The 26,690-nt window shown below is 60.8% G+C and overlaps 1 protein-coding gene across 1 annotated transcript; it reads left to right on the forward strand.

Moving 5' to 3' along the window:
* Positions 1 to 12,199: 12,199 nt before the first annotated feature.
* FMOD (fibromodulin) lies at positions 12,200 to 19,007 on the forward strand. The gene is made up of 3 exons (XM_009933188.2): positions 12,200 to 12,469; positions 14,580 to 15,590; positions 17,505 to 19,007. Exons 2-3 carry the CDS (start codon positions 14,600 to 14,602, stop codon positions 17,654 to 17,656), a joined length of 1,143 nt encoding a protein of 380 aa, XP_009931490.1. The 5' UTR covers positions 12,200 to 12,469; positions 14,580 to 14,599; the 3' UTR covers positions 17,657 to 19,007.
* Positions 19,008 to 26,690: the final 7,683 nt, after the last annotated feature.

Genomic DNA, 26,690 nt, shown 5'->3' on the forward strand with positions numbered 1-26,690 from the left:
GTAGCTACGGACGCAAACAAGCGATGTTTCCACACCAGGCTGGCTCCAGCCCCGTCCTGGTTGTCTGCAGAGAGCCGCACCCAGGGCTCCAGCCATGCACCAAGGGCTGGGAGCTTTGGTGACCCTGGTCTGGCATTTCTTAAGAACCAAGGGACAGTGGCGCCTCGGACCATGTTGTCCCCGTGCCCGGGTCCCGCTGGCTGCGTGCAGCCATCCCGGAGCAACAGCAGCTCCCGGCTGCGGCGCAGAGCCAGTGTCAGAGAGCGGTTAAAGCCTTTGAAATCACTCCTCAGAGGCAACCTGCCGGGGATTCTGAAGCTGCAGACACTTCAAGACAACCTTGCTCGGAAACGTGTAATTGGGAGGGCTGGGAGGGAGAGAGGACGAAGCCTGAGCGTACGCAGCCCACAGGGAGCGAGGAGAAAAGCTGGGAGGGAGCTCGCAGTGCAGGGGCTTGGCCTCCAGCAATTGCCCCAGCGAAGGGGGATGCTCCCCGAGCCGTGCAGGCTGCAGCCGCGGGGCAGAGCTGTAAATCCCCTCGGATCATCTTTGCCGGCCGAGGGAAAGTTGGGAGAAGGAGGCAGGAAGAGAAACCTAGAAGGAGTTTTCAAATTACTCTTGCAGCCGTTTCCCCAACAAAAGCCCCTTCAGTCCCAGGGCGCCCGGCCCCTCGCGTGCAGCCAAGGGTAACATTTGTGCATGTGGAGCTATAAGGCAGCGTGTTTATTTTTCAGCATATTCGCTGAAATGTCGCGTGCTCGGGTGGGGAGAGGCAGCGACCGGGGGCCGGCTCCTCAGCCTGTGGCAGCACGCAGAGCTTTCCCCATGGCAGTGGGACTTGTTCCAGCTTACATCAGCTCCGAAACCCACCCCAGACCCCCAGTGTGATCCCGTCCTCTTCCCCGTGACACCCACACCCCTTCTCCCAGCAGCGATGGCCGTGCGTGCAGCTCTCCATCCTTCCACAGCCGCACCGTTGCTCCCAAAGCCAGCCGGGAGCAGGGATGGCGGGAGCATCCCCAGCGCCTGTGCCAATGTGCGAAAAAGCCCGCGGCACATCACCTCCTGGGGAGCACCAGGACGGTGGAGCTGAGTGGGGGGGTCCCACCCCGCGCCCACCCACAGGCCGTGTCTGCTAGAGGGAGAGCGTGGCAGCTGGCTTCCATCTCCCGCACTGCTCAGCACCCCGGCAGAGACGCAGGTCGCAGCTGGGGCTGGGTGCCCCTGCAGCCCCCAGGAGCCAGGCTCCCTCCACACGCAGCCCCCTGCCTCTGGCCACGCACCCACTGCCCACCCGAGCCCTCCCACTCGCACCCGTGGCACTGCGTGGGGAGGTGGGTGCTGTCCCGCTTGGGCTGCAGGGTGCCGGGCAGGGTGCTGAGTTGGGGGGCTGCTGGAGGGCAGGAGGACCCCCCTCATGCACCGGCCACGTGTGTCTGCAGCTGCTTCCTGATGAAGGGTGCGTGTAATCGCTGCCAGACCTCGTTGTGCTTCTTGCTAATTAACCCCAGGCTGCTGTGGTTTCCCCTGCAAGACCCCCAGCCCGGTGATCCGGGGGGCAGAGCCAAGGCAGCCGCTGCCAAAGCCCCCTCCGCGTCCCCAGTGCTTGCAAGGTTGAACAGGGGAGCAAGAGGAGCGGTGGGCAGCAGCGGAGACTGGGAACAAACAACATGGCCCCCCAAGTCGGACTAACACTGGCCCTGGCCCTGTGCACTGGGTCAGAGCTTTTGCTGAGTTTAAAAACCAGCCAACACCTCCCCAGCCCTCCCGCAGCGCAGCTGGAGGGAAGGACCCCGCTGGGATCAAGGCCACCTTCGGGGCAGATTCCCACTCAAATACCTGGGGGGTCTCCTGGAGATTGCGCTGCCAGTGACAGTGTTTGCTCACGGTTTCCTCTTAAACACACCTGAATGGAGACATTTACTTAGGATTTCACATTATTAACAGCCGCAGCAGGAAAAGGTCGGGGAAACAAAAAGCTGCTGTTATTTCCCAGAGGAAATGCTTGGTGAGAGGATGCTGCTAGGGTTCCCTCCAGCAGCTGCATAGCAAAGGGGAATTTTCTCTTTTAAAACACCCAGAGAAAGAAGCATCCAAACAAACTGCTGGAGGGAAACCCCTCCGGGGTGAGCGGGATGTGGCTGCTGGGGCCGGGATGCTCTGGAGCTGTCGCTGGGTACCGCCGGCAGCCCGAGCTGCGCGTAACTGCTCATCACCAGCCCTCGGGGGCGTTACGTGAGAGGATTAATTAAATTTTACACACAGAGCTTAGCGCAGGGCTGGGTGTGATCATGTATTATTCATACGTTCAATAACACAGCTGATTTATTAATGAAAAGGTCAGACTCCCTGGAAGTGAAGGCTTACTGTAAAATTGCTTTGAGCCGGGATGTTGCGGAGGAGCTGCTGGAGTGGAGCCGGCTCGGGGCTCGTCTGTGCCAGGGCTGCACCCGCTGCCGGCCGGGACAGGGACGGCACAGCGAGCGCTGCCCTGTTCCTTCCAGCCCATTAATCCTCGCGCTGCTCCGGAGACGCACGTTCCCGCTCCAGCACAGGCAGAAATTCTGAAAATGTATATGCCGGAGCCTGGAGCAGTATAGCGGCGTCTATAGGAGCGGCTTCCTGGCCGCCTCCTCCCCGCAGCCGCTGCTTCAGCCATGGAGGACCTGGGGAGCCAAAGAGACCCAGAGCTTACACATCAGCATCTCGGTCTTGCAGGGAAAAGGGAGAAAGGCGCAGGCAGCCAACCCCTCCCTCCAGCGCGGAGCCGGCCGGGAGGGAGCTGGCTGTCGGCAGGGAGAGCAGGAGCTGGAGCGATCTCCAAAAAAAACCCTAATGTAAGAAGGAAATCCTTATAGCCGGAGCTCTTTTCCCTGAGGTTGCTCTTGGGGACTATTAGCCCACCTACCTCCCAGCCCAGTATTCAGCTTCGGGCACCCCCTTTCCTCTCCTCTTCCTCACCTCTCTCAAGGACGGCAGCAAACGCCCTGCTTGGGGCTGAGCCGCAACCAGCCTGGCTCTTCCCGGGGAAATACAGGAGCACCTCCAGCGTCCTCGTGCCCTCGGGGCCATCCAGTGTCCCCAGCACGGCGCGATGCTCGCCCAGCGTGCCCGAGTGAGAGCTGAGAGGACGGCTGTCCGCAGACAGCAAAGGGGGAGCGTGGTGGGAGTGCAGAAAGCACCCCCAAAACCAGACCCATGGCTCAGGTCCACCCTTCCCCTCCGCACCTGAGGCACCAGCCGTCCCCTTTTCCCCGCTCCCGCTGTACGGTCCCGCAGCAGCCGGGGCCGACCGTCGGGCTCAGCTCGGCCACAGTTTCCCCCTCGCTTTGAAGGCAGCGACGAAGCTGAGCCCGAGAGCCAGGGAGAGGTCCCGGGGCTCCCAGACACAACGTGCTCCACTGCTCAGTCACACTGGGAAGAGAAGAGGGAGAGGAGAAGCGGGGAAAAAACCACCTGAGGGACTCTGGGGGCCATGCAGGTGGGGATGCAGCTGAGGTGGAAGCCCTAAGCAAGCGGAGGGGGTCAAGGGCAAGCACGGAAATTGCTGGAACCAGTTTGGGGGAGAACAGGGCTTTCCTGGATGCCTCTGCTCATTGGGCTGAGGGTGGGAGGAGGCCAGGAGTGCTGGGTAGGGGTTTGCCACAGATTCCTGCTTGTTTCTGTGTCTCGCACACCCACGGAGCCACTGCAGCGGAGAGGAGCTGGGTCCTGCAAACAGCTTCCCCCAGCGCAAACTGGCACCCCGAGGGCAGAAACCCCCTGTGCCCTCCCTGGGGATGACGGAGCGGAGGCAGCTGGCAGCCATCCCCGCTCCGATCAGCCCGCACACGCTGTCCTCAGAGAGGGCCAGCGGAAATCGGACAAAAACAAAGCAAGAATTTATCAAACCACACGTAGCGCGGCCGGGGCACGTCTCATCCAGCCCTCCCGCTGCCGGTGCCTCTGAGGGGGGAACTGCAGGCAGGGGCGTGGGAGCAGAGGTCTGCCAGCCTCTGACTCGAGCGCGGGGGGACAGTGCCAGCTCTGGACAGTGGCACAGTCCCAGCTCCAGGCAGTGACACGCTCTGCTGGGATAACCTGGGCGAGAGCCTGCGGTGGGGACAGGGGTGCCCCGGCTGTGGGGACAGCCCCGGTTTGGTGCAGGAGGGGCTGAATCGCAGGCTGGGGTGGCTCAGCAGCTGCACCGTCACCTTGCTCAGCCTGCTCCAGTCCCCAAGGAGCTGCTGGACTCCCCTCCTTCTTCGCCTTCACTTGCTCTTCTTGACTTGTCCGCCTGGACAAGGTCCTGTGCAGCCTCCTGTAGGTGACCCTGCTTGGGCAGGGGGTTGGACTGGGTGACCCACAGAGGTCCCTTCCAGCCCCTGCCATGCTGGGATTCTGGGATTCTGTGACTTGCAGAGATGCAGTGATGGAGACCCAGTCGCTGCCAGAGCATCCCCATGCCCTGCAACACCAGTGACCCATGGGGTCACTCACCTCCCAGCCCCCTCAAAACCTCCCCAGTGGTGCTGGGGGTCCTGGGAGCAGCCCAGCCCCAGCAGACATCTGCCCGCACAAGGCACTTGCCCGCAGGCGGCAGCGGGTGCTGTTTTCTCCCTGCCAGCAGCCGGAACGTTTGCTGAGGTTTCCAAGCATCCGTATTCAGGGCTGTCGGGAAGAAGCCGCTTTGATCATCGCTAATTATTGCTCACGGGCTGACAGCACCCGCGTGAGCTCTGCGGCACCCGGCCCACCCCCAAGCTCTGCTGCGTCTGCCCACGGACCCCCGGCAGTCCCCTTGCCCTCCCCTGTCCCCTCTCCATGGGGCTGCAGCACCGGGGGGATGCTCCACATCCCAGCGCCCACCCTGCAGAAGAAAAAGTGGACAGGGCACAAGGGATGCTCCCCAGAGCCCCGGGCATGGCAGAGAGGAGCATCACCACCCCAAACCCAAGGGGACAGTCCTGTCCCTCAAACACCACCTCCTCCTAGATGCTCTTTTTATCTCCCTAAACCGCGAAGGCGCTGCCAGGACCCCAAGTTTCCCCCAAACAGCTCAATTCAGCTGCACAGCAGCGAAAGCAGAGAACGCCCACGCCCTGCTTCTTGCTCCTGTTTATCTCCAAAGCTTTTTTTTTTTCCTTTTTTAAAAAAAAAAATAAAACCCTGCCTGTCTTTAATCTGGAGGAGTGTTTGCAGCTCAGAAGAAGGCCCGGGCGCGGTGACAGAAGCCAGGGCAGAGGAGGGCAGAGGTTCGCTGCAGCGGCTCCTGGCAGGGCTCAGCTCTGCTCCGGGCGCAGCGATGCCAGGGCGAAGAGGCTCCGGGCAGCGGGACGTTGTGATTTGTTTGCTAGCACGGGAAGCCAGGTGGCAGGGGCAGGCGGGAATGCTAATGGGTTTCTCAGGCAGTTGATGTTTTGCTTCTTTTTTTTCATATTTCAGATGCTTTAGAGAGAAAAACAGCTCACGCGCCATTTGGGAGCGGAGTTCGGTGCCGTGACCTTCCCAGAGCCAGGGGGATCTGGGAAGCTGGGGGCAACAACGAGCCCCTGGGGAAGGGCTGAGCGTGCTGTGGGACATTTGGGCTCAGGTGCCCGTCACGGGGCTGCGGGGATGCCCCCGGCTGCGGAGGGTACATGGGGACAGGATCGGGCCCTGCCTTCCCCCCTGCCAGCCAGCACACTGCCCTCACCCCAGCGCCGGCTGCTTTTCACTAACAGGGGAGCAGATCTGGGACCCTGTGCATTTTAAGCGCATTAGCACCATTTAAGAGCAATGATAGACGTGTGGATTTAAGCACACCCCGGGATGGGGGACGTTCACCCTGCTCCTCTCCGACGGGCCACGCTGACCCCCAGCAGCGCAGCTCTGTGCACCAGGACCCTCTGCCGCTTTGCTGCCTGATGCAGCTCAGACTGCTGGTTATAACTTATTTATCTCTACAGGGGTTTATATTTGGCTCCCAGTGTGTCTGCAACCCTGCTTGCAGCGAGGTTTGGGTACCAAGCTCGTCTTGGAGGAGGAGGAGGAGGTCTGCACCAAGCCCTCAAAGCCAGAGAGGAGAAACCTGGGGCTGGGGGATGGGGTTGGGGACAGGTTTGGGGACAGGCAGAGGTGAGGCTCTTGGGTTCAGCACTTTGCAAGAGGGCTCCAAGGCTCCCTGCTTGTAGGAAACATGACATGAGATATTCCCCATCCAGGAGCCTCAGTCAACGGGCTGGAATGAACCTGCTCCCTCCTGCTGTTTGTTCAGGAGAGCTGGGAGGCTTCGGAGAGGAGCCAGGCATTCAAAAGGACCTTTGAAAACATGAATCGAAGGCTCTGAGCAAGGAAGCGCTGCGTTTTTTCCTTCTGCTCCTCGGACAGCTGCAGCCAGCGCCTGGCAGCCTTCCGAGCTACCTTGATGCCACGGCGGGGAGAGAAGGAGAGAGGCAGCCGGGTCCCGGCAGGACATCTCGCTCAGCCTGAAAGCACAGAGCAATCAGCACTGGCAAATGTCCTGGGGCTTCCCTTGCCCCTGTCCCCTCCTGAGATCCAGCAAGGGGCAGAGAGCTGCTGCCACATCCCAGCGGAGCTGCTGCCACGTCCCGGCAGAGCTGCCTTGCCCTGCAGTGGCTGAGCGCAGGGGCTCTGCGTTTGGGCACCCATCACCCCGGGGCGCAGGAGCAGTCCTGTGCTGGTCTGCAGCAGATCGGCGTACGGCGGTCCCGCAAACAGGGCTGGGAAGTTGTCGGCATCCTGCCAGGTTCGGTCCTGACACCATGTGATACCCACGGGCAGAACCCAGCGATGCCCACGCAGCTGTGGGCAAACATCTGTATCGCCAGCCCGGGTGCAGGCAATAAATCACGGCAGCAGCAGCGCCTGGGACACCTGACGGGACTATGTGATCTCTGCAGCTGGCAGCTCCCTCGCTGTCCTCCCGAGTGGATTTGCACTTGGCTAATCTTCTGCAAACTGCTCCTCTGGCTCCTCTGCAAAACCCAGAGGCTCTCAAAGGTATTTCACTGCGTGCTCGTAACCAGCCTCCATTAGCCATGGAGATGTTAGCTGTGTAAAGCATACGTCCAGGGACAGGCGAGGAAGTGACTGGATGAGGAAACGCTTCATAGTTTCCAGCTCTGTTCCAAATTAAGCACTTAACCTTTTCAAAGATATTTTACAGTGGTTGTAATAAGCTCTGACCCTCTTTGTGCTGAGACATCCTCTCCCAGCACAGCCCAGGGCACCAGCCACGCTGCAAGGGGAGAGACACCAGAGCCTGTAGACAGAGATTTAAGAAATCCTGGCGTCTTGGGTTTGCAGGGAGGGGGATGAGAGCGCAGACCCTGAGACCGCTGGGGACCCAGAGCCGCGTCCATGGGGCTGGGAGCTGTGGAAGGGGCTGCAGGGACATTCCTGGGTCTGGGTGCTGGAGGGTTGAATCCACCCCGTAATAACCCGCAGACCCCAAGAGACCAGGGAGTTATTACACGAGGCTCCAGAGCCCCAAACGCAGCCTGTAATTAGGGTGGGATGGGGCAAAGCCTTCCCCAGCCAAACTAGCATTTCCCAGCGCCAGCAGCCGTGCCAAGACAGCGGCTGGGGAGGGTAAGGGGCAATTTGGGGTTTGCTCTCCCTCCCCCATACCCCCCGAAGAGACCTGGAGGCAAATTAGAGCTGCTTGTGGCTACTGCACAGCCCGGCCCCGCTCGCTGCCGGACCACGATGGGATGGACGAGCGGGGATAGGGGCTGCGGGGCTGCTGTGCGAAGGTGAGCGTCACTCGGGGGTGGCACCGGGTCCACGTAGCATGAACAGGGCAGGGGAGAGACCAGCGGCAAGGGGACACGGGTGGGGGCTGGGAGCTGGCACCCCTCTTATTTTTGGTGCCAAGGCACCTCACCGGTGCAGGCTCTTTTTTGGAGCCGCATGCCGCAGAGCAGCTGGGGCCAGGGCATGGGACGCGAGCGAGCGAACGGGGCCACAGCCGGCCACCGATTTCACAACCCAGTGTCCCACGGGAGGGAGACGAGGGGAGCAGACAGCGGGCGAGGATTCCCAGCCGAGCGCTGCTTCTCATTCCATTTCCAGCCAGGGGAAGCCTGGGCTGAGCCTTCGCAGCTCACTGCGTGCAAAGCAAGCTTTGAAGCACCTCCTGTGAAACGGGGTGACCCCGGGAGCCCCGGGAGCATCGGACGGCACTGACACGGGAGCCGTGGCGAGAGCATTGCCCCTACAGCCCGTGCCCGAGGCAGAGTTTCCAGCAGAGCCCCCGGGCTCGCTTGGCAGTCGCACCGCCTCCGAGCGACCGACTCCCTCCAGATTGCCTCAAATCTCGATTCAAGAATGTTGTTTGGGCTGAAGAATGTGTCGCTAAAAAAGAATAAAGGGAAAAGGGAGGCTGGGGTGAGAAGGGAGGTCGAGGGAGGGTTCGCCCTGCCCTTCCACGCTGACCTTTGCTTTTTTGGAGAGGAGGCTGCAGCCGCCCGGTGCAGACGTTTGCCAGATGTTGAGCGTGTTCCCTCCACCCGGCTCTGCCGAGGCTGAGCCTGAAGGGACCCGATGAGCCCTGCTCCCCCCAACCCGCTGCCTGCACCCCCCGAGGACTCCGTTTCCCTGCCTGCCTTTCCACTGCCTGCTCGTATTGTGGCCGTCCTCAAAAATCAGGTGGGGGCTTCCAGAAGAGTTTGTTTTTGGCAGAGCCCTTTGCGAAGGAGCAGCACAGCCCTGGGAGGGTCACTGGAGATGATAACTGCGCTGAAAGCCACGGGGCTGCTCCCCGGGGCACAGAGGATCCTGAGCCACCCTGCAGACACCAGCACTCTCGCTCCAGGGCATGGTTAGAGGAAGGAAAGGGTTCCCTGCACAGCACGGAGGGTTGGGGCGATGCAGACGTACCCGGAGAAGGACCCTTGCTCCAGTGGCTGCACAAGAAGTCTCTTTCCTGGCTGGAAAGAGCCATGACTAGTGAGGAAGAGGAGGTTTAGGTTGCAAACATCCAGAAAGACCGTGCAAACCTGGGAGCCACGGTCCCCCAGGCACCTTTCTGCTCAGATTTGCCTGGTCAGGAGGTCTGATGCAAAGAAGGAGCTCTGGATAGTGGCTTCATGGGTCCCTCCACCACTCAGGCTCTGCAGGCAATGCCCTACGCGTTTCCACCAACCCTGCCTGAGCAAGGCTGGAGATGCCAAGGGACATTGGTTCCTACCTGGACCCTTGTCACTGGAGACCCTTAAAAGAGCAGCTGGGACCTTCACCCTTCAGGGATCTGCCTCTAAAGGCAAGGTCTAGCAGGGGAACCGCAGGATCTGCCAGGCAGCCAGGGCAGGGCACGGTGAGATGGCTACATCAGCACCCTGAGCCCAGCGGGACTGGTAATCCCCACCCGGGACAGGGAGGGCCATGGAAATTAAATAAAACAGCGTGAGTGGGAGGACAGAGCAGCCAACAGCTCCAACAGAGCTGAAACTTCTTGGAAATGTGGAAGAGGCAGAAATAACATTTCCATGAGTAAAAAGGGAAGCTGCTTAGAAGTAGCCGTGCTTCTGACAGTCACTGTTTTTGGATGCCCGCAGTAGGTTGAATAGTTGTCCCTTCATCCAGGCAGAACAAGCTTTAGCCTTAGCAGGAGCATCAGAGAGTTTTGTTTCTTCATTATGCTTTGAAGCGTTTGGTCCCCGTACCAAAAGCATCCTGACAAACCCACGCCCGTCCACGGAGAAGGCAGCACTCCCGGCTCCCAGCGCAGGACTTGCAAATTAAAGGCAAGCTCGGGCCAGGTTCGGTGGTTTCAAATACAAAGCTCAAGAGCATTTGATCAAAACAACAGGAACAAACCCAACCAAAACAGACGCTGTTCACATCAGTTTGGTTCAGAAAACCAAAGCAAACCACTGCAGGCATCTGTCTGGCTCTGACGAGATCCAGACTGCGACAGCCGGAGTAACTGCTCCAGATGAGATACTGTGCAGCGATAGGGACCACTGGCTCCGAGCAAGCAGGACAGCGTGTTCCCAGCTCCTGTCACCAGTTCAGGGCTCTCTTTGAACCATCAGCAACAGGGAAGAGGAGTTTAGAAAAGGAGATGTTGAAACAGTTTCATGGAAGTCACTTGGGAACCAAGAAGAGCTGTTCTGTGCTGGCTCGAAATGAGCAGCAGCTCTGAGGTCTTCTCAACACGCCCAACCTCATGCCAGGCAAACAAACCAAGCAAGAGTGCCCTGCTAGCGGCTTGGGAGACGCTGCATGCCTGGAGCATGAGATTTCAAGGTTGGATGGAGGAAAAAAAGACAGATGTGGTTCTTCAGACAGTAAATTTTCACTTCCCTGAGATAGTCCTAAACTGCTCAGGATGAGCTTCAACAGAAAGTCCCGGGGACTCTGGGGAACGTACAGACCAAGCTCAGACAGGTCATCATTTTCTGGTTCAGGCTGGGAGAGGGGCATGTGGCCATGGGGAATGGCACCATTCGGAGCCAGCTCATGCGGGGAGGGCTCCTCAGCACCCCCGGGGACCACCAGCCCCCAGCACCCACAGCAGGTGCCTGAGCCCCACGGGCGCTGCGGGACAGCCTCCCCCAAAGGACACATGCCCTGGTCATGAATATTTTTAACTTCCAGAAGATGGAGAGGCCACGCTCCTTATCTAACCTAGCTGGGGACAACTTGCTTTTCCAGCAAAACATCCAAGCCCTGCAAAAGCCTCCAAGCTGTTGGCCACCGGGACACCTTGATCTGCCAGAGATGTGACGTTGGTTGACACCAACCAAGCACCGAGCAGCAGATGTTACTGGCTGCCACTACCCTCCCCACCACTTTCCCTGGAACGGAGCTCCCCAGCAGCGGGAACAAATCCCTCCAAGCAGGGTCATTCTCCACATCAGCCCAGAGCCTCGAACCATCTCCCTACCAGTGGTGCGAGCCCTTCTCCAGCTGCCCCGCGCCGCTGCAAGCTGCCATGGCAATGCTTACCACAGAAGAAGAGGTGCTACCAGCCAAATGAAAGCCCCCACCCCACTTTATTAGGGTTTTACCTCCTTCTAGGCAGCGCTACTCCCCTGTCCTCTTTTCCCACTCGAAGGCAAGGCTTTCTCCGAATCCTCTCTCTCCTCGCAAATCCCAGCCCCACGCTGCGGCGCAGCGAGCTGTGCTTTCCAGGCACACTCTTCCTTCCCAAATAGACCGGCTTTCTGGCAGAGTCCCCACTGTACAGCGTGTCCCTCACAACCCCGGCCGCCAGCCGCCCCGCGCATTCCTCCTCCTTACAACAAGGACCTCGGAGAGATAAGGATCCTTGCAAGGCTCCCCAGGGGAAGAGGATGTTTTGGCTGGGAAATTTCGATGGAAAGCGAGAGAAAAGCAAGCCCAGAGAGTGCCTGGCACCTGCTGAGCTTCACTAAGTAATTCCAGGCTCCTGGGAGGACCTGGGCGTGCTGCTGGAGCCGGGCACGGGATGGCGATGGGCGGTCGGGGCTCCTCCTTTCCTTTCCTTGTGGAGGAAATGCTTCGACAGCCCGGGAGGAGCTGTCTCCAAATCTGAAGTGCATGGAGAGCCAGGATGGGGACTGGGGGGCCATGGCAGTGCCCACCACCCCCTCTGCTTTGCAGGACCCCCCTGGGGCAAGGCTGGCTCTGGGAGGCGATGAGCATTGCGGCAGGGAGAGTGGCGAGCTCCCGTGTCTCTGCCCAACCCTCAGCACCTGCTCCCCTGCCCCGTCCCCATGCACCCACTCCCGGGTCAGCCATGGGGGGACACAATCCCGTCCCGGGCCAATGGGCTCAGCCTGCAGAAATGCCAGCTTGGCATCTCACTCCTGCCAAGCTGAAGACTAATTCCTGCTGTCACAGTGGCCCTTTAGTAGGCAATTTATTTACCTTGGATGCTGCAGCCTTATCGTTCATGGAAATGTTTATCCTAAATATTTAATAGCAGGACTGCATAAACTGAGGCTTCCTGGGGAAGAATCCCAGGCTGCAGCTGGAGCAGGCACTAACGTCTCTTCTCCTGGTACTGCAAAAGTTAAAGATACTTTCTTGCTTCTCCCCAAGAATCACATCCTCAGCGCCTCAAAATCGGAGATTTTTTAATCTGGCCAGAGGCCTCCTCATCGCTTCCTGATGAGAAACGCAGGAGACCTAACAACAGCCCTTTTAAAAACAACATCCCCGCTTCCACTAACTCGTTAAACAGAGAGAGCCTGAAAAGTGCCAACACTCCTATGAGAAAAGACGGGAGAGAGAGAGAGAGGGAGGAAAGAAAAAGCAGGTTATTTATAACGCCAGGCAGCATCAGGGTCTCTTCAGTCTCTTCTGCAAACTGGCTGCTGCTGGGAGGTCACTCCCCAAAAAAACCTGCCGAGCCCGTGACCTGCAAGCACAATATTTGATCTGGGATCTAGGGCGGGCACCAGCCTTTGCAAATCCAGACACACACTCACATGCTGCTTGACGCACGGGAGATCCCGGAGAAGAGCAGCGAGGCTTTGGAAAGGAGGCTCTTCGCTTGGTAAGTCCATCTCTATATTTATTATGATTTTTTTTTTTTTTTTGAAGCCTGATTTCCATACCCCTGCCTCAGCGGGCGGGCGGCTGCCACGCGGAGCACACGCCAGCGACACGGGTGGCACAGCTTGAAAGCCAGCACCGCCGAGCCACCACGGCGGGGAAGCCCTCTCCGGCTACCCACATCTCTTGCCCCTCTGGCAACTGCTTGCCCGCTTGGCTGGGAGCTGGACACCCACGGCCATTGACACCCCGGCACGGGCAGTGCCTGCGGGCTGTGCCCCTGCCCAGCAGACCTCTGCCCATCCCATCTGCCAGTGAAGGGCGAGCTGGTTTCATGCCTGGCACAGCAGCAATGGGCTGTGTCCATGGATGGCCGCAGACCATGAAGCCCTTTGCTCCAAAACCCGCTCCCTCTCGGGGCGAGGAGCGGACCCCATCAGCCTGGCAGCCCCTGCCACAGGAGCGTGGGCACCGGGAGATGACAGGGATCTCATGGCTGGCACGCGCAGCTCAGATCCCACCCCAAAAACGGAGCTGAAGCCCAACCAGGAGGGGAGAAGCAACCTTCAACTGAAGAAGGGGGGCAGCAGGGTCTGCTGAGGACAGGCTCTGGGGTCGCCAGTGTGCTGACCGGGGGGCACTAGGCAAGGTGGAGGGACCCCAGGGATCAGTCCTGCTCCACACAGAGGGGCCCCTGGCGAAGGCGCTGCCGAGTGGCTCTGCATGGGTGGAGAAGCCGCTGCGCAGAGCAGGGCGGCTCTGCTATTTCAGCAGGCAGAGTGCCCTGGAGCGGGAATGAGGAGGAGGAGAAACTCCTCTGCCACTGCCAAGCTCCCCCATCGCACGCAGCATCCCAGAGGACCACATCTCATCTGCCCCTCGGCTGCACGACCACGTGGAGGGGGAAGGAGGGAGAGAAGGAGAACGCGAGGGAGCCATGCCTGCCCGCCGCCGTCTCAATCCCTGTTTTCTTCCACCGCGAGCAGCCTGCCAGGGTGCCTCGGTGGCAGGGCAGCCGCCCGCTCGGAGCAGACTGTGCCCTCTTTGTCTGCTGGGCGAGACATCCCCTCCTCACCACGGGCTGGGGACGCGGCGAGGTTTCATCGGGTGACCCCAGGACCACCCCCTGGCACGGCGAGCAGGGACACCGGTCTGTGCTCGCACATCGCCCGCGCCGCGGCTGCCGGAGCGGAGCTGGCAGCGATGCACCAGCAGCCCCACGCTCCCAGCCACGTCTACAGGAGCCAGCGGGCGGGAGCGACTCCTCTCCCGCTCCGAACAGCGGTATTTTCTGGAGGCATTTCAAGCTGCCTCGCTCCAGGCCGCTCTGCGTGCTCGTTCAGCCCCGAGACGAGGAGTCGGGATGAACAGCCAGAGCTGGGGTCCTCCTGCCACCAGCACCGTGGCATGCCAGCACGGCCTGGGGTGGCTGCGAAGCTCACGCTGAGCTGAGGGACCCAGGGACAGGTTTGCCTTGCTCCGAGCCCTCAGCCCTGCTCCCTTCTGGATGCCAGCCCTCGGCTGGCTGAATTTCACAAGCAGGGTCCAAGCGCCAGGTCTGGTGACGGTTCCCTCTCTCCCCGGTCACGCTGGCCTCGAGGGGACGGCGGATGCTGCCTCTTTTCATGGCGGGGCTGAGCTTAGGAAATCTAAGCTTGAAAGTGGTTTAATTTCAAAAAGAAGCCAGAACTTGTTTACCAGGATTTACATCAGTCCCGAGCAGCACGAGCACCCTGCGTTTCTGTGGGGGAAGGGAGAGCTGGATGAAACCCACAGCGAATCATGTCGCCAGCAAGCGTAGCATAAATATAGCTCCATCGAAACATGCCTTGAGCTCCATCAACCTGTTCTTGCAGCTACCGCTCTCCTCCGCTTGGCCGGAGGTAACTGCAAACAGGGGACATGTCTACAACCGCATTTTTTCGGGTAGCATTCACTCAGGTCCCCTGGTTCTCCAGCTCTGCTGCCAAGTGCCACCAAGCCCACGCAGGGCTGCAACCACATCCAGCTCCACTGGGTTCCTAGGCCCCGGGGTACAACTTGCCCACCTCTAGCCCTTACATCAGACCTGGCACTGCTGATGGTTTCTTCCCCGTTTCTCCCCCACCCAGGTCCCTCCAGCACCACCACCATGTGTTGGGCCACCATCCTGATCATCTCTGGGCTCTGCGGAGCCTCCCTGGGTCAGTACAATGAAGAAGAAGACATGGCTTGGTTACAGTACTACATGCGGCAGTCCCGTATGTCATCCTACAACTACATGCCCTACTACGAGGATGAGAACAGCCCTTACGTGTACTCCTACCTCCCAGCTCCAGACACGGAGGCAGAGCCTGGCCCGGAAGGTCAGCAAGCCTCTTCCTGGCAATGTCCCCAAGAGTGTGATTGCCCCCCAAACTTCTCGTCAGCCATGTACTGTGACACCCGCAACCTGAGGTACCTGCCCTTCGTGCCTTCACGGATGAAATACGTCTACTTCCAGAATAACCAGATCACCGCCATCCAAGAGGGAGCTTTTGACAATGCCACGGAGCTGGAATGGCTTGCACTGCACAACAACCAGATCACCAGTGAGAAGATGGGCAAGAGGGTCTTTGCCAAGCTCAAAAACCTGGAGAGGTTGTACATGAACAACAACAACCTAACCAAGATGCCCAGCCCCTTGCCCCGGTCCTTGAGAGAGCTCCACTTGTCTTACAATCAGATCTCCAAGGTCCCCTCTAATGCTCTGGAGGGTCTGGAGAACCTCACAGCCCTGTACCTCAGCCACAACTACATTTTTGAGATGGGAGCATCCCTCAAAGGGCTCAAGTCCTTGATCCTTGCTGATCTGAGTTACAACCACCTCAGGAAAGTCCCTGATGGGCTCCCAATGGCTCTGGAACAGCTCTACCTAGAGTACAACTACATCAACACCATCCCTGATGACTATTTCAAGGTCTCTCCCAAGCTGCTCTATGTACGGATGTCCCACAACAGCCTGACAAATCAAGGTCTCTCTACCAACACTTTCAACAGCAGCAGCATCCTTGAGCTGGACCTCTCTTACAACAGGCTCCAGAAGATCCCCCGGGTCAACACCAACCTCGAGAACCTCTACCTTCAAGGGAACCAAATCAATGGTGAGCAGAAATGCGTCAACCAAAGCGCGGTGGTGTAGGGGATGGTGGTGCAACAGATGGATGCGGAGATGGGGATGCAGACCCTGTGTCTCCCTGTGGGATATTACCTGGGCTAATGGTTTGAGCAGGAAGCTGGAATTTGGGAGACTTCTACATGGCCCTCAGCAAGGCAGGAACAGGGCCCATTGTGTCCCAACGCACTTGGAACCAAAAGGGTCCCAGCTCTGAATGCTCCTGCGTGATCCACAAAGCCATTGCGCTGGTTTTACTGGGCATTTATCAGAAGCCTGAGCATCTTCTGGTTAGAGATGCCAGAAACCAGCTGTGGGCAGGCTCAGCGTGGGGAGGGGACTACAGCTTTAGTTGGGCATTGCACACAGGCTGAGGGGTCACCGACAGAGTGGACAGAGGTGGGGGGACCCCACGGTCACTGCACGTGAGAACACACATCGCCCCAGCCAGCGCTGAGGCAGGGGACAGGGACATATCCCGCGGTGCCCAGAGCTCTGCAGCGCCCGGGGATAGCACAGCCCCTTTCTCCAGCCCCTTCTACCCTCCTCCCGCCCCGGGGCAGGGCACCGGCACAGCCCACGGCCCCAGAGCCCCCCATGGGTCCCGGTCCGCAGCCAAGGGACACATCCTTGCTGGGGCTGGGACAGATGGGAGCTCTGCGTTACTAAAGCCATCAACACAGCATCTTCTGCCAGGACTAAAATTCACTCCACTTAATATACAAATAAATAAAAGGAACAGATTGTTCTGGGGCTGCTATTTATAAAAATAAGCTAGGAGAAAAACAAAAACCCAAGCAACCTCCTGGAAAAATCCAGGCTTGCTCCTCTCACCTGCCAGGCCCCGAGGGCAGGAGCCTCCGGCGCGATGCCGGAGCCCTGCGCCAGCCGGGGCCGTGTCCGTGCAGCCACGGCGGAGCAAACACACAACCCCGCGCCGGGGAACCGGCCGAAACACAGAAACAAGAACAGATTCCCAAAGGTTCGCTTCCAAAATCTGTCGCTGCGAACGCCTGCCCGCAGACGCCGTGAGAGCGGTGCGGAGCCGCTGAGGCTTTCCCGCAGGATTTTCCCCCCTCCAGCTGCAGGTTCGGCCGCTGACCCCGAGAGCATCCCCAGGAGTGGGGGGCTGGTGGCGGGGTACGCAGCCCCCACCCCTTCGGGGGGCACATCCCACCCCACGGGGCATCAGGGTGGGGGTTGTGCCCCTCCAGCCTCACTGGGAGGTTTCCCGCTCGGCTCACAGCCCCCCCCCAAGCCCCGGAGCTTCGGGGGTCCCCCCGCACCCCGCTGCCATCCCCGGCCTGGAGCTTTGCTGCCCTCAGTCGGTCGCTTCCCTCCCAAATCCTGCACAAAATTTTGGGGATTTTGCTGAATTCCCTCCTTCCAAGCCCAGTCTGGGTTGGGCCATGGGATGGGGACAAGGACAGGGGTGTCCTCCCCCCCAGACACCCTGCCTGGGTGGTCCCATGGTGGCCTGGGCACTCCTGACAGAGGCTGCAAAGACAATTCCCAATAAAAAACAAAGGTTTTTGTCTGACTCCACCCGGCTTTTTTCCTACAAGCGCTCCAGCCAGGCCAGGCAATGGCTGCCGAGGGCTGGTCCAAACGGGCACAGGCTCCTTCCGACGGCAGCCAGCAGCACCAGCTGCCCTTTTAGCTCAAGAGAGGAAGGTGTAGAGTCCAAATTTGCAGGAATAATTGGTGATTTGGGGGTGCTTTGACTTTTTTTTCCTGCCCCCCTCAACATAAACCAGCCCTCGGAGGCTGGCACCCTCAGACCCATCTCCAAAGCAGCCCCCTCGACGTCTCCCGCATCACCCCCCAAAGATGAATCGGATCACGAGGGTTAGAGCCGGGACCAAAGCCGGTGCTCAGCTCTCCGTCTCCTCTCCCCCCGCAGAGTTCTCCATCAGCAGCTTCTGCACCGTGGTGGATGTCATGAACTACTCCAGGCTCCAGGTCCTGCGGCTCGACGGGAACGAGATCAAGCGAAACGCGGTGCCCCCCGACGCGCCGCTGTGCCTGCGGCGTGCCACCGTCATCGAGATCTAGCCCGGCTTCCCCCCGGCCCCCTCCCCACCTTCAGGACTCTGCTCCCCCGCTCCCGGGGAGACACTCACTCCCGATTTAACGCAGCTTGACCGACTTGGCTTCCGCAATAGTGCAACAAGGGTACTCCAACACCAGCCCAGGCAGGTGGGCAGGATCCGTTCTTCCCCAAACGCTCCCTCTTCCCGGTTCTCTGGCCATGCAGGGTGCAACAGACCCCAGCATCGTTCCCCCTCTGACCCCCTCCCCCTCAAAGCGCTGCATCCCCGTTGACCTTCTCCCCTGGTTTGGGTGGGATGCAGCACGGATGGGGGAGAGCTCACTCCACCTCTGAAACACAGCGTTGAGCATCCGACCCCAGTGGGGAGGGGTTCAGGAGCGGGTCCTGCAGAACCAGCAGATCAGAACCGACTCCCACTGGGCCTGGTGTCAGCAGTCACTAGGAGAAGCACCCAGGAGGTCGGGAGCTGCAGGAGTAAAGGGCTAAAGATACCTTGGCTGCCAGCGTCCCTCAGTCTGGGATGAGGAAGAGCAAATCCACCCTTTCCCCTCCATTTTTCCCCCCTTCCATCAGCCTCCTGCTCCAGAGATACAGGATAGAAACCATTCCAGCTGCTGAGGTTGGAGAGAAACACCCTGAGAAACAGCCTGTTCACAGGCTGCGCCCGAGGAAGGTCTCACATCTTCCTCCCAGACCACTGGTTCAGGACAGGACTGGGGGCCAGGGATGGGGCAATCCCCGGTGCTGTCACCCCTGGCTGCCCAGGGAGCCCCTGCACGCCCGACCCCATCCCACCCACCGGCTTGGCTCCCAGCTCCCTCTCTGCCCAGGCAACCGGGGTTTCCCAATTGAAAAAAAACAAAACAAAACCCAAAATACTGCAGTGACACGTGCATCCGCAGCGCGTTTGAACTCGCCAAAAGCCCAAACCACCCGGCTCGGTTCCTTGGACGGTTTGGTTTGAGAACCAGCTGGGCAGCTGAGCTTTGGAGATGACCTGCAGAGGTCATCCAGACCCTCCGCATTTAAACTGCATGCTAACACTACAGCAACAAAAACCCAAAAAAAACCCCTGTACTATCACCGACGCATGAACTGTAGCTCTCCTACCGACCAATAAAGCCCTTTCTGTAACCGCACGAACCGTGTCTGAGGAATCCCAAGTGCAGAGAGGGGGTCTGGGCACCCGGGCTGCTCCGAGCTCTGCATCCTCCCCTCTCGCAGGCCAGATTTGCAGACATATTTCGGGCTGGATTTGCCGTCTAGTGGCTGTACCAGACACGGCATGTGCGCACGCCGCCTTCCCCGCTCCGAGGAGCTGCCGCTCCGGCACATCCCAGATGGGGTCCATGCAAGGACGTTTATAGAAAGGAAAAAAAACCACATGGAAAAGCGTCAGCTGGGAGAGGGGAGGGATGGCGGTGCCACTGGCACAGTACTTCTGGTCGTTATTTTCTGGAAGCTTTCGTGTTCTCCAGTCTTCAGCCCTGCTTATTTTTAACAGCTGAGCTGGAGGATGCTTAAAAAAAAATTTTAAAAATCAGATGGGCAGGATTTGTACAGATCTGGAGCTGCACAGAAAGTGCCGTTCCCCAGCCTGCCAGCCCTTCCCCGCACACTGGGGGCTCGCTGGGCACTGGGTTGGTGCCAGCCGGGCAGGCAGAGCCCGCAGGCGCTCCGGGGGGTGCAGGGGGTGGGCTTCCCTTCTGACCATCCCCAAACAGCCCTGGGCCCCAGCCCTGGCCGGGGGTAGCCCCCCCACCTCCAGCCAAGGCTCTTGCAGACGCCAGGCAGGAGGAGAAGTAAAACGACCCCGCTCCATCTCCATCCCCGTCCCCATCCTCTCCTCGCTCCCAGGGCAGCACTGGGACGCACACATCCTCACCCCGCAGCCAGACCCCGCTCCCTGCGGAGACACAAACCCTCCTGGAGACACCAGGACTGGGGACCCCGAACCGAGGGGACCCCACTGCATGCCCAGCTGGCCGAGGACCCCAGGGCTGTCGCTAGAGGTTGGTGTTGCCTATCACATGTGGCCATGTCCAGGCTGGCCCTGGCTTCCACTCCCCAAGTCCATGTCCCCAGAGAGCAGCACCCAGGTTTGGGAGCTGCCCTGCACCCAGGGGTGCCCAACACAGCCCGTCCTTGCTTGCCCAAGGCTGAGATATGGGCAAAACCCAGCTTCCCCCGCAGAAAAAGGGCTCAGAGGGAGGCAAACCTGACCATGAAACAGCGAGAGGCGAGTGATGCTCGTGCTGGGCTCCCTCGAAGGCTGGCAGCGGGGCAGCACAGGGGCAGTGGGCTCTGTGCAGAGGGAGGATGCCCCAGACCCCCATGGACACGCAGCCGGTCAGTTCCAATGCAGGTGCTCGTTGGCATCTGGGACCAGATCCAATCTTTCTGCCATCAGCCCCCAGGACACATGCCACAGCCTGTCCCCCTCCTCCTTCCCTGCGGCAGCACCCAGCAGGCCCAATGGGATGGGGACAGGGACAGGACTACCAGCACCCAAGCCCACACCACATCTCCACGCTCTTCAAACACAGCAGAGGAGGATGTTTGCAGGATCCATCCCCAACCCAGCCAAGCATCACCCTCCTCCCCGTGCTCCAGAGCTGCCCAGGCACCAGCACACACCACTCCGTGTTCCCAGGTCAGGTTTTTCCCTCAGAGCATCCCCACCCCTTCTCAAATCAACACCAGCCTGCAGGAGCTGAAGGGGTTGGGGGTCCAGGGGGTGCCTGTGGGGAGACCCCAGCCCATCACCTCGGGGGGGGGGGGGGGGGGTGGACCTGGCAGTAGGGTCTGGCAGCAGCAGAGCAAAGCCCAGGAGAAGCAGCCACCCAAAGCTGCCCCCAGCAGCTGCTTTATCTGGGCAGGGCAACTGGGATTCCTGATTTACGCCAGCTGGGGCACTGGCTCTGCCTCCCACAGGGACGGGGGGGAGGGGGCAGAGGGTCAGCACAACCCACCGCCCCGCTTCTCCCCCTCCCCAAAAAAAGGGGGAGACCCCATTGGCCCTGGGTGAGCCCCCAGGCACCCAATCACTGCCTTGTTGTTGTGGTGGGGATGGCAGGGATGGGGGCTTGCTCCTCCTCCTCCTCCTCCTCCTCCTGTTGCTGGGAGGAGGTGCGGGGTCCGGGGGGCCCCAGCAGCCTGCATCCCCCCGGGAAGGAGGAGGGGGGAGTGCAGGGCTTTGTCCAGATCCACAGAGAAGCATAAAGGAGGAGGAGGAGGAGGAAACCCCAAACCAACCAAAAAATAGCTTCCCCGACCCCTTGGAGCTGTGCCCCCAGCACAGAGGCTTTGTGGGGCTGCTGCAGGAGGTGCCAGCAGCTGTAGCCCCCCCGAAGTCACACCTGGACTGTGGGGTCCCCCCAAGGACTCTCCCTGGGTGGGATGCCAAAGACACCCTGCTGCTCCCGCCAGCCCCGCCGTCACCCCGTATCTGCAGAGGGGCTCAGGTGCTGGAGCTGGGCACCCACCTCGGGGCTGGCCCCGCACCAGACCACCCAGCAGCTCCCACAGGACACCGTAGGGACAGGTGGGATTTCTCCGGAGTTCCCCCTGAAAACCTCCCCAATTTCATCTCCACTTTTTCCCAGCCTCTTCCCCCAGATTCTTTTCCCCTCCTCGCTTTTTTTCCCCCTTTGCAGCATCTCTCAGCTCAACTCTTCCCAGGCCCTACGCAAACATCCCTTCAGGAGGATGTTTCCCCAGGAAGCACAGGATTTATGTTTAAAAACAACTCCCAAAATATTTTCCTCTGGAAAAGTACACAAGAAAGCAGCAAGGCAGCGGGCGATGCGCTGCTCCTCACGCAGCTGGAGGAGTCTGGGGTGGGCAAAGCCACCCCTCGGTCGAGGGACGTGAGCTCCGGGCACGGCGCGGTCCCTGTGCTCCGAATTCAGCGTGAGAGCGTTTGTAGAGCTGGCGTGAGTCACAGCCCGGGGAAGCGTAACGCGGCGTCACGTCCTTCGGCGCTTCCCTTTGCTCAATTCTTCTCAGGCTTCACCTAAAGCCTTCACTGAGCGGAGGAGCTGCGAGGACAAAAGGATCGGTGGCCGGGTCACGGCTGCCGCCGCCACGCCTAGCCATCTGCAGACGTGCTTGCGGTGTGACGAGCAATAAAAGTTGATTATTAATAAGCTGCTTGGATCCAGCCCGCGGCAGCTGCGACGTTGCTGGGAAGAGATAAGAAAACTGCAGAGGCAGCGGGGAAAAAACACCGGGGAGGGGCCCGGCACGTCATCAGTGGCGATTGCCAGGACCCCCCGCCCCCCCGGCATCGCTCGGGGACAAGTTGGGGTCCCATTTCACAGAGGAGCAGGCTGAGGCTTGGAGGAACGGGGCGGGGGTCCTGCTCTCACAGCTCCACATCACGAGTAAAACGGAGAAGGGGTTTCAGCGCTTGGGATTTGGGGTCTCGGGGTTTTGGATGTCTCCACCCGGCTCTGGGAGGACGCGTAGCCCAGCGGCTAGAGCAGCTGGTGGGGCTCTGTCCCCCCCCGAGGGACCGAACGCTTTGGGGGGACCACTGGGGAAAGGCGGCCCAGCTCCCCAGCAGCGTTTGGGCCGGGGGAGAGGGACGGGCAGGAAATTCCCAATCTGTTCAGCTCCCATTCTTGCCTCCCCTTTTGTTCCACTCGCCATCTGTCCCGCAGCCCCGCGCGCCCCACGGTCCCACCGCACGCGCCGTAAATATCAAGACGGGCTTTGTCTCCACTTCCAAAGGCAGCGTGGCCCCGCGCCCCAGCCCTGCCGTGCCCCCAGCCCCGCCGTGGCCCCCAGCCCTCCCCAGCAGCAGCTGCTGCCAGCCTTAAGGCTGCTGGGGGCTGGCACAGGCACCGGGGGGCTTTCTGAGCCATCCAGCTCGCTGCCGGGGGGTCTGGGTTTGTGGGGGACAGGATCAGCATCGCTCTTCTCCCTCCTCCTGCCCCAGCGGGTTTTCGGGTCAGTGCTAAGAGGGGGTGCATCGCCCTTACACCGCAGCCATCCGTGGGATCCAGGAGCACAGCGCTGGGGCTGGACCAGAGTCACTCCAAAGGGGAAAAGGAAGAAAAAGCAAAGCTCAGCCCCCTGCACGCTGACAGAGCTCGGCAGAGACCCCCGGCAGGCTCTGCACCCCTGGGCTGAGCTGGGCTGTGCCCCGAAACGGTGCCACGGTCCACGCCGACCGCCCGGAGGGGAATTTGCTGGGGCAGATTCCAGGCAGCCCCCCCATAGAGTCCCCCCGTGGGGGCCGGGAGGGGGGCAACGAGCCCTCGTGCTGTGAGGGAGCACCAGGGCCGGTGTCTCAGCCCCGATCCAGCCTTTTAACTCCCAACAAAGCAGCAAACGAGTCAGCAAGGGCAGCTGCTCCGCTCCAGCCCCCGTCCTTCCCCTTTTCTGTTTTATCCGGTGCTGTAATAGCAATAAACTCCCTGGCCAAAGGGCATTGTCAGAGGGAAAACGGCCTCGCCCTTCGTCTGGCAGCTGGGGACGCTGGGGACGCGCGGGGCTTAGGGATGTTGTTGCCTCCAGCCCGTTCCCGGTAACACGTTTCCCGGCGGTTCCCCGAAGGAGTGGCTGTTGCGTTCACACGGGTGTTGTGTTCACACGGGTGTTGTGTTCACACGGGTGTTGCGTTCACACAGCAGCGACACCGAGAGCTGCCCCTTCCCCGCGGGGCCGGGCACTGCCGTGCCAGGCACAGGGGTGCCCACAGGGACGAGTGGCCCTTGCAGAGGGGCCGGGGCAGGTGGCAGCCCCGCGAGGGATGCCCTAACACATCCCAACACGAACTGGTTGGTCCTGGGGTGCATCACCCTTCAATCCTTCTCCTTCTGCCTTGTTACCACTGGCTGGGACATGAGGCTGGCAGGGACTGCTGCACAGAAGCAGTAGCCATGGGCAAAGCTCAGACATGGCCCGCAAGACACTCCTGAGTCAGTGCCATGATGGGGCTCTGAGCAATCTGGGCTGGTGGAAGATGTCCCTGCTCATGGCAGAGGGGTTGGAACCAGATGGTCTTTAAGGTCCCTTCCAACCCAAACCATTCCATGATCGGTGCAGAGACATGGCAGAGGGGGAGCCCCAGGAGCCCTCCACCCTTCTCCAGCACTCCCTGAGCTGGGAAACCTCTCCAACGGACACGCAGGGCTCATCCCAGCTACCAGCTCCAGGCTGGGCCCAGAGACGTGGCTCAGCGGAAAGCAGATGACGAGCAAAGTGAGCGGCTCAAAGCCCTGAACAAAACCCAGGCAGCTGGTGGGACTCACACGCCCGGCAGGAGCTTGCCTGGGGCTCTGCGCTCCTGTCCCAGACCCAGACATCGCTCCATGAGGAAGCACAAAATGCCACGGGGCAGCGAACGCAGCCTCTGGCTGCTCCCACCGTCCGGCTGGCACGGCCTCTCAGGGATGGGACAGCGTCACTTGGGGACGGTATCCCTTGGGGACAGTGGCACGGCATCCCTTAGTGACAGGGACACAGCGTCCCTTGGGGACAGGGGCACAGCATCCCCCAGGGATGGCAGGGTACCGCACAGCCTCGAGTCCCCGAGGGCCGCACCCCGCTGGCATCGGCGGCTGCGGCTTCTGTTTGCTGCGGCGCGGGACATGCCCGGGCACCGCGCTCTGCCCGCTGAGCTTGCAGGGTGCGGCATGAAGGCGGCGGGGGAAGGACGGAAGGGGTTCAGCACCGGGTTGCCCAACACCGACAAAGTCCTCAAATAACAATAATTACTATTATAATACGTAATAAGAATCGTATGCAAACCCCCCGGCGAGCTGAGCGAGCTCTGCCCTGACCCGTGCGGCGCAGGGGCCTCTTTTCTCCCCGGCTCCCAGCCCTACTCCGGGAAACAAAAGGTGCAAAGTTTAGTGGTGCATGAAAGGAGAAACAAAACCCCAGCTCCAGCTCAGCCCTGGCCCCGCCACGGTCCCCCCACCGCCCCACCAGACAGATGGCAACAGTTGTCCCCGCGCACCAGTTGCTCGCTGCCGCCAACAAGCCCCCTTTATCCCTCAACTGGTCATGAAGGAGAGCGTCGGAGCTGGCCCCCGCGCCGCCGCGGAGGGGGCTGGGACGGGACCAGGGATGGGGATGGCTCTGCCCTTGGGATGCTCAGTGGAAAACAAAAAAGCAGCTGGAAGCGTCTCCTCTGCCCCTGCCCATCTGGCCCAGCATTGGGAGCCCCCTGCCCAGGCGCTTGCAGCAGGGGGGAGGCCGGGGCGAGTTGGCCCCCCGGATCCCCGGGCCCCTCGGTGACACCCCGGGAGCAGGGAGATGTGGGGAGATGTGGGGCCAGGGTGGGCTGTCCCTCTCCTGACCCCACTTCTGTCCCGTTCAAGCTGCTCAGCTCGGTGGGGGCTGACCCCTCCCAGGCGCGGCAGCAGCAGACCCCGCTCCCCTCTGGGGAGCCCCTTCCCCTCTCCCTCCCCCTGTAATTTCTAATAAACCAGAGCTCTGCGCAGGACCCGCTCTGCGTGCGCTCCCGCCCGAAGCTGCCATGGGAGGAAGCGAGCAGGCAGCGAGCGGAGACGGGGCTGGGGCTGGGGCTGCCGGCTGGTTTCTGTGGTTGTTTGGGGGGAATTTTTTTCATTTCGAGTCAGCATTACGCAGCGCCGCAGCCTGCCCCATCTGCCGCTGGAGTCCGTCCAAGCACAGCAAGCCGCGAGCACCGAGACGGTTACTGCGCCGCGCGGGGGGAGGCGAGTGGGCGGCCGGCGGCTGTGGCACACGCGCTCGCATCTGCCCGTGACCTTTTTGGAGGAAAGAAGGCTTCGGGGGTTTTTTATTTCCACCGCGTGGTTCAGTTTTTAGCAAGGATCAGAAAGGCAGAGCGGTGCGTTCCCCCTCCCCGCGGTTCGGGGGCCGCGAGGCTGTTGGTGTCCCCCCGAGACGGGTCGTGGCTGCGGAGGGCTCAAGGTCTGGCTGTGGGTGCTGCGCAGACACGAAGGGAGGCAGAGGAAGGTCTGTCAGGAGGAAGGGCAGGCAAGGAGCACAGTCCCCAGCCAGGAATCGCTCTGCCATCCCAGCCAAGGCACAGAAACCAAGAGGAGCCCATGTGCCAACGCGGACCCCAGACCTGCCAGACCCGGGGAAGGGCTCGGCTCAGCCCCGCGGGGCCCGGAGCTGGAGGCAGAGCCTGCGTGGGGGCTCCACCACGGCCGCAAACGCTGGCGATGCCGCAGATTGCCGGCGCGAGCGGCAGCGATGGCGTCTGCCGGGGGGCCACAGCCCAACGCGCCACGGGCTTGGCGCAGCACCAACCCCTCCAAACGCCGCAAACCACCTTCCCATCACCGGGCCACGTGGTTGCGGATCCTGGGAAGATCACCCGGGGCTCCGGAGCACCGCAGGTGACGGAGAGCCCCGGGGCTCGTGCCTCCCCCTTTTCCCAGGGCCGGGGCTGGGCGCTGCCGGCCGCGTCTCCCCAGATACAGGCGAGCGCGGCTGCACCCACGCGAGAGGCTGATTGGCCTCGGCCGAGCTGAAAGAGCTGGTCGCTTCCCGTCGCCCGTCGGCGAACAAAGCGGGCAGGAAGCACCTGGCAGAGGCCGAGCCCTGCACCAACACGCCAGTGCGGGGAGCAGGCTCGGCAGCACCCAGTTTCGCTTCTGTCCCTCCGCCAGCTGCGGAGAGGCGGAGAGCCCAGGGCCGGCGGCCGCGCCGGTGCCATCCCACTGAGCTTTCTCCCTCCGGAGCAAGTTGTCCCGTTTGCCACGTTTCGAAGGGGCCCAGCTTCGGGGTGGGCAAGGGTAAGAGTGCTTCGAGGCAGGGAGGGTAACGTCGGCGCTGGTGGGGGATGAGATCTGGCTTCTGTAGGAAGGGCAGAAATAACCCCGGCAAGCAGTTTCACATCCTGAACGCTGATGTTGCTTTTCTGATAACTTCGAACTGAGAAACACCCGATTTCTGCTCAAGGGACCCTGGGGAAGAGGCACAAACACACAGAAAAGGCTGAGGGAGCTGGGCTTGTTTAGCCTGGAGGAGAGAAGGCTGAGAGGGGACCTTAGAAATGCCCATAAATATCTGCAGGGTGGGGGTCAG

Source organism: Opisthocomus hoazin, chromosome 25 (assembly GCF_030867145.1).
Source record: "Opisthocomus hoazin isolate bOpiHoa1 chromosome 25, bOpiHoa1.hap1, whole genome shotgun sequence".
NCBI lineage: Eukaryota > Metazoa > Chordata > Aves > Opisthocomiformes > Opisthocomidae > Opisthocomus > Opisthocomus hoazin.

Excerpts from the sequence above, each read along its gene's own strand:
- FMOD (XM_009933188.2), top strand. The coding sequence starts at position 14,600 with ATGTGTTGGGCCACCATCCTGATCATCTCTGGGCTCTGCGGAGCCTCC. Across the intron at positions 15,591-17,504 it reads TCAAGGGAACCAAATCAATG|AGTTCTCCATCAGCAGCTTC; the intron begins GTGAGCAGAAAT and ends CTCCCCCCGCAG.